Raw genomic sequence first — 19,488 nt, forward strand, 5'->3', positions numbered from 1 at the left:
ACTTCTGGACTACCAGGTAAGCTTAGCAGGTGCTATGGAAAAGATGAGGCTGTTGTTCATGGATGAGTTATCATCTCTATGCAGTGTAATGAGACATTTAATGAAATAGCTGGAAAATATATACCAAAAAAAAAAAAAATCAAATGCCAACCTCAAACCATGCCACTTCTTCTGTAGAAGGAAATGGTAGGGGTGAGCAGGGCTCAATTGTAGTAAGGCTGTTGTCAGGCTTTTCTGGAGCTTCGAGGAGGGTCACAGACAGAATGGAGGTCACCTAGTCCAAAGAAGTGAAGAGCAGAGGGAACCTGATAGATATCTGTAAACTTAGGTACATAAACTTTCCTTCATATCCACTGCAGGTAGCACAGGGCGTAACAGACCCAAGTTACCGGAAGGGAGATTCAGCCTGGCTACCAGTAAACATTTTCTAATTTTAAGGCTGGTTAACCACTGGTACAAACTGCCCGGGGAGGCTGTGGGATTACAGGTTTTCAAGAGCAGGCTGCACGAGCATCTGTCAGAAATAAGTTCAGTTGATGCTGCCTTCGGGCGTGGGAGCCGGCTGGCTGGCCTCCCCGCAGCCCTGCCAGCCCCTGACTGCTGCAGCAACGCTCGGCATGGCGGCCTTGTCGCAGTTGTGGGGGTGTGCCCCAAGTCTACCGTTCTTTGGCCAGCAAGGGGTCGGTGAGGGAGCTGGGCTGGGCCTCACTGCGCTGTGCCAGAGACAGGCATGCACCGAGCCTGTGCCATTCGTGCACACTCTGCCCAAGCGCCCAGGGACCGAGTTCAGCAGCTTCACCCTCTCCAGCCTTCCCATCCCTTGAGAAACATTTTTTAGCCTCTTTTCCCTCTTCTGTGGCTGCCATCAGCTTATTTCTGGGCGATTCCTGATCTCCTCTCTTAGCCTGACAGAGACCAGAAAAGAGGATCAGGGTAGACACCAGAAGCCGGCTGGAGGGGTGTCTGCTTGGCAGCAAGTGCATGTGAAGTCTTCGAGTCCATTACCTGCTCTAATGATGGCAGAAAGCGAGGAGGCTGGTTTACCTCCTCCCAACTAAACTGCTTCAACTAATTGGTTTATTGGATTGACACAGTAAGGAAACGATCTTACAGACAGAGTTTGTACTTGTAAAACAGCCTGAACGATTTCTTCCCTTGGCAGAGCACCAGCACAAAGGTGGTTTGCACTGGAGCTGTTAGTCACTTGTTTTCATGGCTTTTGTCACCAGCTGAGACGTGGGAAGAATATTGACATGCTGTAATGTTTACGTCAGCTGCCAGAGGACTAAGGAAGGGAAAGCAGAAGCATTACAGTCATGATCAAAGAAAAGCTGGAGAAGCGAGGAGCAGCTAATGGCTTGGCAAAATACTGCCTTTGGCACAGTCACAAAAAATATTTTCTTTCATTTGTGGGGGGACATTTTTCCTCTTCTTACTTCTTTCCATTTCCCTACTTTTTTTCCTTTTTTTTAAGGAAGCCATGCCCTGCTGAGAGCTGTGTGGCTGGGCCTGCACGAGGGTGGGCAGGAGATGGGGAGAGCCCTTCTGTGGGAGGCTGAGCTTGGGGAAGGGCAAGCTGATGGGCAGCATCATTCCTGGGCAGCATCACTGCTGGGCACCAGGCCTTCCCGCGCATGTTAGTGAGGTAAAGAATGACACCCACAGAACTCCTACCCCAGCCTTACTTCATGTGAGTGGCAGTGAGGGCTCTGGGCAGCTCAGCAAGTGCCATTTCCATTTAGCGGCTCAGTTCAAAATTGAGTTGCACAGTTTTCATATCCTCCGGCACTTAGGGCACAGAGTGCCAGAGTCTGGGACAGACCATTTGACCCCAAGTCATCAGCAGGGATTTTGATCCTTTCTTCTGCTTCCTGTGCCATACACCAGCCCCTTTCCAAATGAACCAGCCCTTTGAAGCAAGGGCTCCTCCTCCTCTCCTGGGCCACCGCTGGGATGAAAGGGAGGTCTGACATGGCAGGAATCTGACAGGAAAATCCTGCAAACAGGCACCGCATCTGCAGACCAGGGCACCAACCTCCCTCACGGACAAAACAGACATGGAGAGCCCCCATCCCCAGAGGAAGAGAAACATTTCCTTCAGTGTGCCGTCCTGGGGCCAGATCAGAGCTGTTTGGGGCACATGGACCTTAACCCTGCAAAGGAAGGGTCTCACAGAGGCACAGTACATGGGACCAAGCCCTGAGGAAACATCCTTTGTCACCTTTCCCAGTGTGGCAGTTTGCATCTGTGTCACCATCATGGCTGGGGGTGATGGTTAGGGTGATGACCATCCGAGATGGTTAGTGTCTCCAGATCTGGCCCAAGCAGGAGTTTCCTTTCCTCCCCACATAGTCTTACAAAGTCCTCCTCAGCACCGCACCTGAGCACCTAGCAATATGCATTAGATGCCGAGGCTACTATCTGCTGCAAATTATATGGTCTTTCTCTTGTCCAGCTCCTTGGAGAGTGTCTTGTCTCCCTGCCTAATGGCTGAATAACTGCCTTTCCTGTTTTGTGGAATGGCAGCTCTCCTGAAACTCTAGATGGAAAAAGAGCAGCATTGTTACATGGAGGCTGCTGCAATTACAATCTGTGCGCGGCACTGAAGGTCTCCTCCCAGCCGTACCTATAAAAATGTGGTCATTATGCACCTTAATAAGAAAGGTTTAAAATTTCATGGTTGAAATGAATTTGGACCCTAATAAAAATCCAGATAAAATGGAAAGAGCCAGGAGGTTAGAGAGTTTTATAGCTCTAATGTTCTGTCCCATTTCCCAAAATATATTTGTTCAAGTAATTCAAACTGTCGTTACAATTAACTTGTCCTTTCATTTCCCTCTCTGAATTCCCTCTAAGCTAAACACACAATTTTCTTCTATAAATCTGCGTGACAAGTAGAGCAGTAAAATCTTTTTTTTTTTCCCCCCATATCATTTATATGCATTTTGCATAGATTGAGTTGCCAGGCACTTTTCCTAAGCTAATTTCTATGGTTGCAAGTGCACATATCCACACTCAGAGACCCCTAAAAGACTTGTGGAAGAAGTCCAATTTGGACAACTGGCCAAGATAAGTCTTACGCATTCTCTCAAAGGCAGGGAATCTTAAAAATCAGCCGTCTAATTATCTGCTAAGGGCTTTGCTGCTTGCTCTGAGGAACAGGCAACACAGGACGGTCCTGGTTCCTGGGTCCCTTGCAACAGGGAGGGCTCGAGGACACCTTTCGTGACATGCCAGTGATGTTGCCCCCATCTCTCTGATGCTGGCAGGATGAGTCAGGAGGTGAGGGGGGCACCTGGGTGCTGTACATGTCTCCTTGGGTTGATGTGGAGGGGCCTCTGCCAGGTGTTTCTCTGCCTGGGGCTGCTTCAGGCATGTGGCTCCTGTGTGAAACCCTGGCTAGGGACCAGCTAATGACACACGTGGCCAGAACTGAACCCAAACCTCTAGCCAAGACAGCTGCACCACCTGCACCACACCACCCCTCATGACTGCCCCACAGCTGGTGGGGATTCCACCACATCTGGCAGAGGATAGCTTTTTCTTGCCCAAATCAAGGAGTGCTACATGGTGATGTGTGGTGCCCAGACACCGAGCGCCTTGGGAAAGCTGGGTCCCATGATCCTCACCTCCGCAACGGGCTCTGCTCAGCCTGGCAGTCACCCCTGCACCACCGCAAAAAACTGGATGCTGAGAGCAGCGCCTGACCCTCTGCTCATGCATGATTTCCCTCTCCACTCTTCTCACTTCATCTGAAATGGTAATTCCTCTGACCAGGAAAGTAATGACCCTGATACATTATTTCAAATGTCAATATTTGCAAAGGAATTAATCAGCTTAGTGTGAGACTGGATTACATTTTAATTTTAATAGTGCTAAAGTCTTGCTGGTTTTTAAATACATTTTTCTGTTCTTTAAATTTCAGCAAGGCAGCATCTCAGTTATTTAGATTGTACCTTGCTGTAATCTCTCCATTGTGGAAATTTGACAGACAATAGCCATTATTCAGTGGTCAGGGTATCAGCCTCGCCCGTGTGCATTTACTTTAGTCCCATTGTCTGCATTAGGGATAATAGCTGAGATCGGGCAGCCGGGACCTCAGCACGGTTTTATCTGCCATTGGTAAGTGTGGAGACAATCTTTTCAAAGGCACAAAGGAGGAATAAAATGACAAGTTCTCATTTATAATCAAATAGAGATTGAGATATATACCTGCCATTTGGGCTTTTGAAAATGTGCCCTTAAATGTGAAGTAATTACGAAAATTTCTTCAGTTGTGGGCTGCAGTTTTCACAAAAGGTCTCTAGCTTATAGCTGTAATTAACAGCTCAGTTTTCCCAAGGAGCTTTGCATACTTCAAAGAACTTGCATGCTTCCAGTGCATTTCTCCCACCTTTTGAGATGTTTTTTATTTAAAATCAATTACAAATGAGGTGTTTATTCAAATCCTTTACCCCTGGGCATTAGCTCATAGGTAACAGATCTCCAAAGAGAATTAAAATCACATTTTAAAGTTCGCACCATGAAATGGACTCTTTTCCACCCTTTCCATCTGTTATTTTATTACCAGGTTTGATTACAGCAATCAGCACAGTGGATTGTATGCATTGTACAATCAGGTTAGCGTCAGCCTTTCTTGCAAACTTCTCAATGCTTCCTTTTTCAGAAGGAAAACATGAAAGAACCCATAATTTTTGCCAATGCCTTGTATCTTGGCTCTTGGCTGGCAACAAGAACCTTTTTTCAATTCAACATAGTAAGTTTTCTGGGCATAATAATTGGTAATTTACATACAATATATTACAATTTCACATATGTACACTATTTAACATAGGTACATGTCTCAGTGTCTTCCTTCGTTATATGCTACCTGCATATACATTGTACATATGTGTCATATACATTATACATATGTGTACATATCTATAGAGAGAGTTACTTTCTTTCAAGGACATGATTTGGTTAGAAGTAAGTAGAAGTACAATGGAGCCAGCTGCAGAATGAGCGGGGCTGACATTTTCTCTCTTCTTGTAAACCAGAGGAGATGAAAGGTGAAATACATTCTCAATACCACACTTCAAATATTTGTTCTAGTTTCATGCCTAGCCACTCTCCTTTTAATAAGCAGAAAAATACAATTCATCTGCTGCCTGAAGGAGTGTCTTGGTTTTATTTGCATCTATATTTTTCATCTTTTGTTTTGATGAATAATAAGTGGTGCCTAAGATGATAGAGATACTTTTTTCCTTTAATGGAAACATTGATGGTTTTATAGGCTGTATAATTGTGTCTGGTAGAAACAGACATCAATCTCTATCAGTTATGTACACATGCACATGAGATAACAATAAGGTGGCCTCTCCAAAAGATGTTTATTAGCTAGCATTTGAACTACAGGCAGCAGTAGTACAAAGATGATAGGATCTGAAGGACTGTCTTTGTCTCCACAAAACTTCCAAGGAAACAGGTGATGTAATAAAAACAAATGGCAAAAAGTGAAGCACTAGGAGTTCTTTTTTTTTTTTTTTTGTATGCCAGGAGGCATTATTCATTGACAGTGCTCACTTTTTTGGCTGTTGGGCTACATTTATCTCTGGTTTAATATCATTATAATGCAGGGGAGATATCTGGCTTAATATCATTATAAGGCGGGGGAGATACCCCCTTTCTTCCAGCTGGACTGATTCAGAGGACACATTTGAAGAACTCACTGATAACTAAGACAAAAACCTTCAGATTCCCACTGGGCGACCTACTCAGAAATCATAACCATGCCCCACACACGTGCTAGTTAAGCAAGTTAAGCCCCTGGGCACCTCGTGAGGTAGGTAAATGTTATTGCTCCCCACTTTCCAGATGGAGGAGATGAGGCACTGAGAGGTTAAGTGGCACGTGCCATGGGTAATGCAGAAAGACTGACAAAACGGGGGGGCACAGGAACCAAGCTTCTCACTCCCTGTGACTCATGGTGACTTCATGGTGCAGTTTTGCTGCCTTCCCCCAGCAAAGGTCCCTTCACTGCGCTGTCCTGCTGCCAGCTGTGGCATTGGTTCCTGGTTTACACTCAAAACTGCGAATGCTGAAGAATGCATACTGTTAACCAGGCTTTAACCTCTCAAAAGATGAGTGGGCTATTTCTTTAACATTTTTTCTATCTTTTTTGTAGTGACCTCCACCTGTCGATGTGAGAAATATCCAGGTTTCAGCTCCAAGGAGAGCCATGAGTGGCAAACGCACTGACCTGGTGGCTCAGGAGAGGAGTGGCAGGCTGGGATACAGGGCAATCCTTTCTTTCAGATGCTGTCCTTCCATGTGTCCTCTTCTTGCCAGTGATTTCAGGGCTGTATTTTCTTACTTTTATGACCAGACAGAACTCCATTCATGTCACTTATTAACATGGCTAACGAAAGGGGAACACAGTTATTCATTTTAGTTTCTCTCATCAATTTTGTTTCCAGTAAATCAGTGTGACTTAGGCAGCAGTATTTGAAGCACGAGGAAAAACCTGGGTATTGTTGACAGCCTGGAGTTGACGCTTCCCTGCCATCTTCTATTTCCCTTGAGATTTAGGACATCACAATTAAGCAGAAGATTTCACATGCCAACAAGTAGTTACAGTTTTATTAGTATTTTTGTTTGCTTTTCCTTTATTCATGTTATTTATATGAATCTTCATGACCCAACCCCACTCAGATGTGTAACTTAATCTTATCATTGAGTCAGCTCCTAACCTCAGTCCTGGGTCTTCACATTTCAGGCTCTGTTTCACCCTGCTGAGTTTCAGCTTGGTAGCCAAATGTTTTGATGAACATAATCTCCACCACAGCCAAAAAGTCATGGTGTTTTCTAAAAATAAGGAGCACACAAACCTGGACATCATTGTCTTCTTGCTATCATGTTTCAACATTTGGGTTTTGCTGTCAGCATTGTTAGCAAAGGAAAGGGAGATATCACAGGACAAACAATGAAATGCCAAACACAGAAGCTTGTTACAATGGTCTCCAGCAGCTTCAAAGGACTTACATCAACCCTGGAGCCAGAGGCTAGGCAGGATTTCATTGAATCCCACAGTATGGCCATTTAATCTCTGACATGCCTGTGTTTCTGCAGAGAGAGGTTCTGGCAGACATCTCTCCCTCTTGATCCAAAATGCCTGAACAGAAGGACAATGTGTTGATTGGGAGAGGCACACTGGGATATACAGTTTCTCTGTGGGTTGCCCTTTCCTCACAGGGGTGAGGAAAATCCTTGAAAGCCACCAGTGCTGGCCTCGACACTGTCTTCTGCTTCTGAAGAGAGAAAGCGATCATCCCAGAGACACTGCCCGTTCACCGTGTGCTGACTGTATATGCTACACATCAGCTTCCCCTCTCATTTTAGAGGGCAGGTGCCACATATCATGTGCTGTGCTCAAGTTATATGGAGAACACATACCTAAACCTCCCTGTTTTCATTACCCAGGTACTTTGGGAGCCAGCTTCTGTGAGTCTGTGAGCTTCTTTGCTCTGCCTCATTATCACTCCTTACTTCTAATCTGGAAAAAAAATGACCACCGACTCAAACAAACCACCTGCACTCTGTAACCAACCCTGCCGATCCTGGCCAGTCAACTGATCTAATGGTATTAATGAAGGTCCTATTCAGAGAAAGCAGAGTTTGGATCCTAAAGGAGGTCTTCTTCATAAGCCAATAGAAAGAAATATGATGTTCGTATGTCAAAGAAAAATAAAAGGATTTGCTCAAAAGCAGAGATTTTGAAAAGGAAAGGCCTCATTCAGTTCCCTTACAGGAGAGGTGCTGTCCAGACCTCCCCTTGCAAGTTGCATTTGTCAATCCCTGACAGCCCACGTGAGCACTGTCTCTGGTTGTCCGTTGCACAGCAGGCCCCACCAGCATGGCCGGCCCCAAATGAACATACAGCACCTTTTGGGCAAATGGTGAGCACATCTTTTCAAGTATGAGAAATGACATGTGTCATAAAGCAAATGGGAGCTGGGGTGTGGATTGGAAAGCAACCAGCACAGCAGGTTCCTCCGTGATGCCTGTACATGGAGTTGCCTGCTGGAGGATGTGCCCTCTCCTTTACCTCCAAAGAAGCAATAAAATAATAAGTTTTCTGGCTTTGGATCCAGGTTAGACTGAAAAAGAACCAACAAAAGAGTTTCGTAAATGTCTTCTGCTTCAGTCACTGCTGTGCCAGCATGCTTAGCTAAAGACGGACCAATATATCAAATTAAAAAATATATAGGTGCCTGGAAATATTAATCTTGAGTATTTATCAATTGCATGAGTGTTCTGGATGATGCGTAAGCCCACATGGCCCTTCAGGCCTCTTTTCCTTGATGAATTAGATTCTTTGCTCATAGCTAAGTGCACAACCATCTTTTCTTGTTTTTCTTCCTCTGGGACCATCTGGTTTCTTGTATATCCTGCCAGGCTGTTGGCATCAGATTCACTGTAGTTTCCATCCAGCATCATAGTTTTTGAATGAGGTATTCCACATGTACATGGAAACTAGGAACATAAACGAGAAATATAGCTGAACACTGGCAGAACACATTAGCAACAGAAATTATGTCTTTCTATTAACAGACAGCTGGTAAGCAGTTGAGCTTGACATTTTAGTTGAGATACTATAAGTTTCTCTTTGAAAAAAAAAGCCACTGTTTCGTTTGTTTTTTTTGCTTCTGTTCCAAAAGGAAGAGACGTGGTTTAGATACACTGCTTGGACAAGCAGCTTCAGAAAAGATTAGAAAAATGCTTTAGCAGACAGAAAAACCAACGAAAAGGTTTTCTTAGCTAGCTCTGTTCAGCCTTGCTGTCTTGAGATTCCTTATTGTGCAGCCTTTGTGTTTATAAATATTCAAGGACAAGATGCAGTTTTATCTGTGGAAATGGCTTATCCGGTACACGTTATGGAAAAAAATGGGCCAAGTTCTGGTTTCACAGATACACGTTTTCTTTGTAAATCTGATTTTAAACCAAGGAGAAGACCAGTTAAAAGAAATCCTAATGTAAAATCCCAGCTCTGTTGAAGTCAATGTCGAAACTTTCATTGACTTCAGCAGCACCCGCATGTATCCCATAAGTCTAAAAACATCAATAAATACAGATAGAATTTTGAATAGCAAATACTGTCTTCTACTGTTTAAAATCTGCAGGTTTTCTGTCCCAGCAATATGGATTATATATTTGTATGCAATGAAAATGGACTCCAAAACCTCCTTTCTCCTAGGAGTTCCTGCCTCTGGTTCCTCATTACCCAATAATATTTTGACCCCCCAATTCCCTCCTCCACCAACTTTGATGTGTGGGTTTTCCAAGGACTTGTTTTCAAGGATAAGTTCAGCTAAAATAATTAAGTATGTATACACAGAAATGCATATATCCTGAAAAAAAATATATATAAAAACATGTATATATATGAATATGTAATATTCAGGATGCCATTGGAAAACTCTGCACTAAAGGCTTTTTCTTCAAATTATTTAACCAACAGATCACGTTGCTTAGTGAAAACCTGAAAATTAACTGAAGAAGTGTTTTCTGTGTTCTAGCCATAACCAAATGATTTGGTATCAGCAGATTGTGTGCAGAAAAACATGATAAGTTTGTAGCCCATTTGCTCTACTTGTTAGACCCACCACTCCAGGAATTTTTTTCACCACTCCATGGGTACAGCTAAACATCAGTTGGGTTTTAAGACGTATTTTTATACTAAGCAGGTGTACCTAAAAAAAAAAAAAAAACAACTAACCCGAAAGCCACAAAAAACCCCCACAGGGAAGAATTACATCAGGCTCTTTATCATCAACTGATGACAGGTCCAGGAGATGGTGGGTGGGTGGAAGGGAAAGCGGTTAACAGCGATAAGCTAATTGCTGCAGGACCCAGCAGAGAAAGAAATTCTGCAGATTTACTCTCAGCCTCCAGGTCAAATTGCAGTTCTCATGGCTTCATGTACATGTGATGACAGTCACCCCTATGGACAAGGGAGCCTACTGTACTAGCAGCCCAACTCCGCAGAGTCTTAAATCACACCCATCTTCACACAGGCACATACATGCAGAAGTATGCTACATAATTTCACCCTGCAACAATTTCAGTCTACGTCCACACCAATGAATTAAACACTGTCAAAGGTGTTCCCTGGGCATGGGAACTAAATTGACAATGCTATTAGAGTGTCAGAAATGTCTCTGGCCTGAATTTTGTCCAGGTCAACAAGCACCAAAAAGCTCCCAGGTATGGTTTGGGAATAAGCATTGGCCGCAGACCATTTGCCACAGGCAGTTCACAGCAACCACTCCGATTCTGAGGGAAAGGAGGTTTAGTTTTAGATACTCCATGCCCATCAGCCTTTAATTTCTTAATGTAGACACAACATAGAGCTCTTCTCTGGGCAGCCTAACATATTCACATTAGGATTTTGGGGGTCTTTCACAGGGAAGCAGCATTGCCTGACAAGATCTACATTTACCGTGAGAAATGTCTCTTCTGCTTCTACAAGAGCGCTCACCTACATTTTGCTGCAATCCCCTCATATAATGCTGTTTATTATCTCTGTTCCCATTACCACCACTGAAGACTTGATAGAATATTTTACCTTGGGTAGTAAAAAGCCATTTGCTAAATACAGAATTAAATGTACAAGACTTGATAAAGGGCAGATTTGTGATATAAATTACAAGCTATGCCATCACTGGATGTGGGAAAACATTCCTGAAAATTTAGCAGAACAGTAACAAACCCTCTCAAGTTCATTTCATCCCTTCAATACAGTTAAAGACAAAGGAGAGGGGGTATTGCCTTTTAAAAGAAAATGCAGGTTTATTTCAGGCAAGTCGAACCTAGCAAGGATGATTTTTGTTATTTGGACTTGGGAAGTCTGAGCAGATCTGGCTAAAAGGCCACAGATCACTGCTCATGCACAGCAGGTAAGACACACTTGGCTCGCTGTGCTTGCACAGAGCATCTCTACCTGGTGTTGCAGAGAACTGCAGGGCCCTGGGTGGGGACTAGAATGGGGGCATAGATAAATCGAGATACTCAGGACCTGTTCAAGCAGCTTTCCAGAATCACACTATTGTTGAGAAGACCTTGTAGAGAGGTAAAATTTTGTCACAGGAGTCTGTTGAATTTATTCCAATCTCTTTTTAAAGTGTATCTAACTAAATTTTTGATGAATTGTCAACTAGGAAAGGTACTGGGCTGATAGGTGGTCTATTCTGTACTTGAAGGAAGTCATAGGAAGAAGTGGAAGGGGAAGAGAAGGACATGCAAAGCCAACAGAGTATTTCAGAGTGGGAAACGTCACAGCCAAATCATATGAAAGAGGATGTCTGTATTGGCATTTCTGAAAGGCTGACACAAATTTCTCCAGGAGTCAAAGGCAGTAGGTGACCAACGTTACCTTTGAACTAATATGGCGAGTTCCTAATGGGAAGAAAGAAGCTGTACAACACGATATTCTGGGTGTGTGGGGACTGAAAAGATTTGGTTCCAAGCCCTAGTGTTCCAAAGGTGATGGTGTTTTGTTTAATTACAAAGAAGAACGGTTCACGGGTCTGTAGGATAATTCAGGCTGGAAGGGACCTCAGGATGTCTCTAGTCCTATCTCCTGCTCACAGCAGGGCCAGGCTGCTCAGGGCTATATCTGGTCAGGTCTTGAAAAACTCCAAGGATGCAGGGTAAGACTTTTCATAGCACATTAAAAAGCACAAGCATAAACTTGGTTGACTCTTGTTTGTCTTTGGTAATGGGGAACAACTCCACTGTTACAGCCATTGAATCCAGTTTCCGGACTAAAGCTGACTGTAGAGGGGGGAAATGAATTTGCACCCAATTAATACCTTTAGCTTAAAAATATAGCAATTGTGGCAGCTGCAGTGAAGTACCAGATTTGATGCTTTCCCCTCTGTCATCCCCACACAGTTCCAGGTTGCAATCTTCCCCAGTTCAGGTCACGCTCTCCTCTTCTTTGATGTTTCTATGAAGACCCATGAGACCAACTACTTTTTTTCTGGTGTTAGCAATTCAGCCCAAGGCAGAGCAGTCTAAACATATCCAATTATATGCACATGGATGTTTTCCCATTTACAGACACAAACCAGTCAATATAAAGACCAGATCAGCTGTAAGACAAAAAGGAATAAATGGATGAACAAACCAAAAGTTTTTCTCACCCTCTCCCGGAGTTTCCTCTCTTTCCTCTCTTGCACCGTAGTCAGGTAATTCACTGCTGCGTATTCCAGCACCGAGAGGAAGACAAACACAAAACTGACCCACAGATAAATGTCCACTGCTTTGATGTAGGAAACGCGGGGCATGGAGGCGTTCACCCCAGTGATGATTGTAGACATGGTCAGCACAGTGGTTATCCCTGGAAAGAACCGAGAGAAATAAATGTTATTGACTGATACAGTCTGTAAGGCTTTTGCCTCAAGAAAAACAGAAATTATGCTCTACATGATGCCCTAAAAAATGTTAGGTATGAAAAATAAACTTGTGATAGGTATCTCTCCTGCCAATGCAGAACTGTTCCACTGCCTGCACTTTGGTGTGCATGATGGGTTTAGTTTTGAGGAACAACAAAGCAGCCATCATTTTGCTAGGAACAGCATCTAACTCCCTCCTTAACCTCCAGGATTTTAACACAGTGCTTAGAGTCAGGTCTGCTAAGACCAATGGTGTCAAGGACTCCTGTTTCCTAGCTGTACCAATCTGTGTTACAGGCACTGCCAGAAAGCAACCTAGTACTGACTTTTGATCACAGCTAAAGAGGATTTGATCTAAATCACTGATCTGAAAAGAGACGTGCAATAATGAGAAATTTTTTTGCATGAAACTATGAAAAAGAAAAGCATTACGTTTTTACCTCTAGGAATATTTGTCTACACTTCAAGCTGTGGGAAACAAAAGGTTTTGAACAACAACCATTGTAATATATATATAGATGTGTGCATGTGTATGTGCTTATAAACATACATGTATGTATTTATGGTTATATATATGTGTATGAATATGTATATATATAGACATGTGTATGCATGTATATATTTAGACAAATATAGATAAAATCCTGCAAAATAGTATATACTGTGAATTGTCATGGAGAGAAAAATATTTACAAGTTCCTCAAGCCACTTAAATAGAGAAAACAGAGCCAAAAAGCATTCATAACTACTTCAGCCATCTCAAAACAGTGACCACTGTAAACACAGTTACCATTGTTCACTTTTCATCAGGATCTAATTTTTTTTAAATAATATCCACTGAGCACATTTCTTTCAGTGGAGCAGGCTCATGACCACCTCTTCTCATATGTTTGCTGCAGTGCATAGCTCTCTAAATTAGACAAACGTGTAGGCTAAAATACTGCTTTTACGCTTTTAGTATTGGAAGCCTTACATCTTAACATTCAGAGATTTTTCCTATTACATTTTTGCCTTCCTCCAAACTATGCATGGAATGATAAACAAATTGGCTCTTTTTATGCTCAGCTGAAAGAATTTCCTCTGGTCCGGAGGCAGACAAAGCCTCCTCCTGATGGGTTTTAGATGTCCAGAGAGGCAGATTGGTGTGCACAGGATTTTCAAGCAGCATCTTCTTCGTTTTCGCATTCCCTCAAATGAAAGACCTCCCTACTCCATAAGTGTTGGACCCTCGGTTTCTCCTTGAGAGGAGAAACGCAACCTCTGCCTGACCTCGGGGCTGGTGGCATCTCATCCTCAGCACTGCAGATGTGAGAGGAAAGCCACGCTCCCTTCACTGCCTCACTGTTGTCTGAAGCCTGATGTTACAGAGATGCCCTCAGTGTCCCCAGGGGCACACCAGATGGAGCAACGCCTAAATCTGCAGGTGCTGATAGGACTAGATCCCTTGCTGCCTTTCTTTCCCAACTTTGTGAAGATGTGCCACAACAGCACCCTCCAGGCAGCCTGGAGAAGGCCACCACCCATGGCACCAGCGCCAGTTGGTTGGGAAGACCCATACCTGGGCTGGAACACCCACTATGGCAGCTGGAACACAGCAGGATCCTGCTTATGAAATGCTCTTATGAAAATTGTAACAGAAGCCTTAGACTCCCTGTAGGTGCCTAAATTCCTGTGAAACTCTACCCTTACCTATGGTAATATCTCAGAACTGCAGGACTGGACAACAAGGAAAAAACTTGATTTATTGACTCATAAATACTGAAACCTCTCTTCTCTGCCAAACTTTATTTTTAAAACCACAGCCCTTTCTGTCCTGAGCTAAGTATAGATCAGGAGGACTGCTTAGTGATGAAGGACTTAAGACAAACCGCAAGTTTTATGTTATATTAATCATCAGATAAAACAAACATCTGCTTGCCCGATATCTTTAACCATCAAAATGAACAGTTCCCTTTCCTGCCAAAACTTTCACATTCAAAGATTTTCATGCAGTCATGGCTTGTTCCAGTTGCTCTCACCCAAAGAGACTCTGGCAGGAACTGCTCGGCGATCGATCCAGAAGGACACCCAGGACAACATGACCATCAGCGTGGCAGGGAAGTAGGTTTGGAGCAGGAAGAAAAAGATGTGTCGGCGTAAAGTGAAGTTTATGTAGAGGCGATTGTACCAACCTTTGAGAGAGGAGGAAAGCCAGAATGAGTGAGAACAGCCTGGATGGTAGGCACAGAGAGGCAAGATCTTTCTTTTGATCTTTTATTTCTAAAGGGTAGTGAGAAGAGAAACTGATCTTTCAAAATATGTATTGTCCAGACTGTGGAGACTCCATTTCGGTGACATGTAATCCCAAGAGCTCTCTCACAAGTAGTTAATACAGTATTAGCTTTAACAATAGCATTAAATTAGAAAAGGCCAATACCTGTGCTACTGTAGAAAGCCAGTCTTGATGTAGTGTGGAATTTTTGTATCAAAAACTGAGACAAAGAAATCTTTTCATCAGTTTTCAGAGATTCATTCCCATTTTTCCAGTACAGCATCAGATCTTCATCAGTGTAAGCATCTTAGTAAAAGAAGAAACACAAGGTAATGTGGCTTTAGCATGGAGAGGAAAAAAAAGGTCAATAGATCAGGACAAAATTAACAAACACAAAAGCATCTTTGGCATAAAGTAATGCTGCAAGTAAGTTTGCTAACAACAGCAAGTTAAAAAGATCTTGGCATATGATATACCATGACAACAACAGCAAAACAAAAAATCCTGGTCATCCTGATTCAGGGAAACACATCTGATGAAATGACAGCTAGACAATCATAGACAAGGTATTGCTAACTGGTAAGAATAACTCAGGAAATAGTCACCTGCATAAACACCTGAATTCAGAGGAAGAGGAAACAGACACCTCAAACTATCTTAGAATGATAAAAGCAAAAGCAACAGCTGTGATTTGAAGCAAAAGTCTAGAAATATTTGAAGACTGTAAATGAAAATTTAAAGAGTTAGTGCACTAGGTAGGAGGAGTGGTGAATTTAAAAAAAAAGGTTATCAAGATGGTCAGGGGGCTGGAGCACATGACATAAGACAAGAGGCTGGGGGAGCTGGGTTAGTTCAGCTGCAAGAAGAAGAGCAGTCTGGTGGGGTCCAACTGCTGCCCTGCTGAGGGTCATACAGAAGATGGAGACAAGCTTTTCTCAGACTCTTCTCTGAGATGCAGAGCAAAAGGACAAGAGGCAAGGGATACAAGCTGCAGCAAAGGACTTTTTCCAAGCAGGTAAAAGGAAAGTTTTTCAGGATGAGGGCTGTCAATCATTTGAACAGGTTGCACACAAGTTATGGAGCCTCCATTATCTTGGAGATGTTCAAAACCCAACTGGACACAGCCCTGAGCAACCTGCTATAAAGTTCTCCCTGTTCTGAGCAGGATATTGGACTAGCTGACCTCAAGGCCAACTTAAAACTCTCCTCCCAGTCTAAATCACCCTGTGATTCTGTTGTTTGTAGAGGAAAATGCAGTTAAATAGCTGGGATGACCTCAAAACAATTAGATGTTAGTCTTGTCACACCCTGCAGAAAGTTTACAGAACAGCCATTGCATTCTCCACAGAACAACTCCTTCCCAAAGAAGCTGAGCCAAAGTCACAGTGTTTGCAGGGTCAACATTCTATGATATATAAACTACGTTGGTAATGAAATTAGAGAAAATCAGTTATCATTATACTCATCTTTTTACTGTGACACTTGAAAGCACCACCTTCCTGTCAGAAGCAATGAACACACCAAAACTTCTCTCCCAAATTTCTCCTCAGCAAGCTGCTGAGAACTAGTATGTATGTTGAACTTTTCTGCTTGAAAGTGCTGCCTACAAAATTCATACAAGGATGCTTTCCTTGCAAATTACCCTGTCTCGCAGCATAAGGGCTAGATATACAACACAGTAAATTGATAGAAAGACTCCTAGTAATTCTGGTGAACTATTTTTTCAGGCTGTAAAATAGACTGTATTCTGAAATGTGCCCAGTCTATGTGTGTGCAGCCAGCCATGGAGCACATCTAGCTATTAGCACAGATACAACGTACAGCTTTCCAGCTCCAGAGAACATGTCTGAGAGTCCAGGGGGAAGCGGCTGAAGTCCATGTTACACATTGCTGTCACTGTGATCCTAAAAGTCAAAAATGAGAAAGGTTGGTTTCTATGAGGAACATTGAAGGGAGAACATTAACTCAGATAAATCATTCTGCAGCTTTAAAGCCAGCAATTATGCATAGTGTTACCATAAAATCCCCAGGAAAATGCCAATCAATTCTCCAGGCCCAAGCGAGATGGATTATACACAGAAACTCCAAAGGAAGCTGTAATTTCAAGGAATAGCTGTAACCTGTCAAGGAACTAAAGTACTATCTTGGACATTACAGTAATACTAATGTCAGTACAGATACTTCCACTGTGTTTTACATCCAACTATTTCCCTATAAGGCAACAACATAAAATAACTTCACCATACACATTCAAAGGTTCCTGGTTTAAGGCTTCCTCATTTTATCTATTGCTCAGTCCCCTCCATAGCCACCCCAACAATGACCCAAGCCTGAGGAACATGACCAACTTTATTGCAAGCCACAAAATTCCTCCGGTATATACATTATTAAGGCCAAAACAGTGTCTTCCAGTCCTTGACCAAATTATTTTAATCTGGGGTGTGTATTTCTGGGGCAGGGGGTGCAAAATGGGTGCAGGTGTTTTTCAAGGAGTGAGATTTGCCTCCATTAACTTTGGGTCTTAGCTAAAGAGCTGCAGCAATCACAGCTCCAGCTTTTAAACTACTCCAGTTATGTACAACATTATGTAACAAGTTTTCCAGTGGGTCAGTGAACTTTCTCTTGTGGGCAGATTTGCAGTGGAGCTCCCAATTTAGTAGTGGCAAATCAGCTGTGAGTCATTATTTCAGATGCTGAATTATGTTGGCCGCGACCGTTTCCTAGATTCATTGTAGATGTTGTAAAGAACTTTTCTTCTGTTCAAGGGATTGTGATCCAAATCGTACTCTGACCTATGCCCTCATCACCCTTGAAAATCACACGCTGTTCATTTTGATTATAAAACTACAGCAAAATTTTGCCATATGAGCAAAACTTGAAGAAGCTTTGTCAAGATATGCTCCAGAAGATATACTGTAGCAATGACCTCCCCTTGTTGCGCATAGCATTGTATAGCTCAGTCTCTTTACAATGTGCTATTTTCTTTCCTTGGGGTCACCTAAACTGTGGCACAACTTGTAGTCATTAACAATTCATTAGTCAGGGACAGCACAGAAACTGAGCTCCTCAATAAGATATTCCTCAATTAGAGTGCAGTGTTCAGGTGGCCTTAAAAGCCCAAGGCTCAAATGAGGAATGCGATGTCCCTCAGCCCAGTGCCAACACCATGCAGACATCTCAAGACACCTGAGAGCATTTCCAGTGCCACTGGACATCCATGCTTGGTCAGCCGGATCACGTTCCAAGTGTCCTAAACACCACCAGGCCCAAATACCATGCAGATTCTCATTCTCCTTGGATTTTACATATCAAATTGTCCATTTAACTCCTGTGCAGACAGCTGTGGTTAACTCACATCTTTCTGTCTTGTGGGTAACATTAGAAAGTAACATCACCTCCTCAACAGCTCACAGAAAATTTTGAAAGTAAATACTCTGCATGTGGGCAAATGAGCAGATCTGAACAGAGCCAATGTTTGCCATTAAAAAAACATTTTGGTTGCTGAGCACTGCTAACAAGTGGCGTGCTGCTGGCTTCAGCACAGGAGAACTACAGGGTGTGAGCAATGGAAATGAACATCCAGTTACATCAAGCAACTTCTGTCAAGAAGGTCCCTACCCTTCTCCTGCTCTTCTGCTCTCAGTGCTGACCCAAGCTTACATCTAACCTCCTTCTTCATTTTTCTTTCTCCTTCTTGTCACTTCTGCTACATGGCACCTTCATTCTCAGCCAGTTCTGATAAAACAGACAGCATCTTTAGGTGCTTAGTTAAGGTATGGGTAATCAGACCTTTCATGCAATAAATGAATTTATTAAATGGGTTCAGAACAGGGAAAGTGTTCCTAAGCGTTTGGTCAAGATGGGATTTTCATCATTAAGACCAGGCAAAATGAAATGGTCATAGGGTGCATACTCTCTTTCTTACACACACACATTTCTTTGTGGTTTTAATAATTTGTCTAGGTTGGGGGTTTTTTTTAATAAATTGAGTAGAATTATATTTGGACTATGATATCAGTGAACTTTAGAGCCCCCTGGTACGGTGGGATATTGTTCTGCTTGGGACAATATGGTGCACTATGCTCGTTCTTCAAAGAGAAATAGGCTCCTGAGTTAAACTTTATAAAAAACCTTTCCTTGTTTTTGAAAATTATTTTACCATCGCTGAAGTGAATAAGTTCCAGAAAGATCCTAGAACAGAAATCCTTGTGCTACAAAACATACAAAGGTCACTGTTCACTGAGAGCATGTTTTCTGTCCTGGGGAAATGTCCTTTTGTCTGGGCTTTCAAGCTTTTCTCCTCTGGCAATGTGTCTTTTTCTGCATCTTTTTTTGCATTCTTCTAAAGGAAATAAAATCTGCTGGGATGCTGATGTAAGCAGCCATAAAGGTGGCCTGGTTAGAAGGGGAAAATTACTGAGCAAAAGAAAATGTCCACTGAAAAATATTGACAGAGAAAGGGCTGCCAGCCTGGGAAGCTGCAGCATCCTTGAAAAGAGTAGACGGCCTCTGAAGTGACGCTGGGTACCTAGAAACCTGAGACATCCTGAGATATCATTGATAAGCACAAAAACAAGGGACTGTAATGGCAACTTATTGTCTGAAAAGGTGGAAAACAGTCTGGAAAATAAAAATAGGTTTGAAAGAACAAAAAGCATCATCATCTATTGGCCGCTCCAGGTGAAAAATAGAAATGAACAGCACCTATTAACTTTTCAAAGTGGTGGTGTCCTACACCTTCTTATGCCTCTGCGATATAAGGAGGACTTTATCCAGAATGGAGCCTCTCTCTCTAAGAAC

At 42.8% G+C, this 19,488-nt stretch overlaps 1 protein-coding gene across 1 annotated transcript in view; it reads right to left on the reverse strand.

The window, feature by feature from the left end:
* Nucleotides 1-5,068: 5,068 nt before the first annotated feature.
* GABRR2 (gamma-aminobutyric acid type A receptor subunit rho2) overlaps nt 5,069-19,488 on the reverse strand; it is a 40,853-nt gene continuing 26,433 nt past the window's right edge. The window contains exons 5-9 of the mRNA XM_054818917.1: nt 16,510-16,592; nt 14,854-14,994; nt 14,456-14,608; nt 12,186-12,382; nt 5,069-8,514 (exon numbers count right to left, since the gene is read on the reverse strand). Coding sequence (XP_054674892.1) covers nt 8,206-8,514; nt 12,186-12,382; nt 14,456-14,608; nt 14,854-14,994; nt 16,510-16,592 — 883 coding nt within the window. The 3' untranslated portion in view covers nt 5,069-8,205. The remainder of the gene's footprint in view (nt 8,515-12,185; nt 12,383-14,455; nt 14,609-14,853; nt 14,995-16,509; nt 16,593-19,488) is intronic.

Source organism: Grus americana, chromosome 3 (genome assembly GCF_028858705.1).
Source record: "Grus americana isolate bGruAme1 chromosome 3, bGruAme1.mat, whole genome shotgun sequence".
NCBI classification, from domain to species: Eukaryota; Metazoa; Chordata; class Aves; order Gruiformes; family Gruidae; genus Grus; species Grus americana.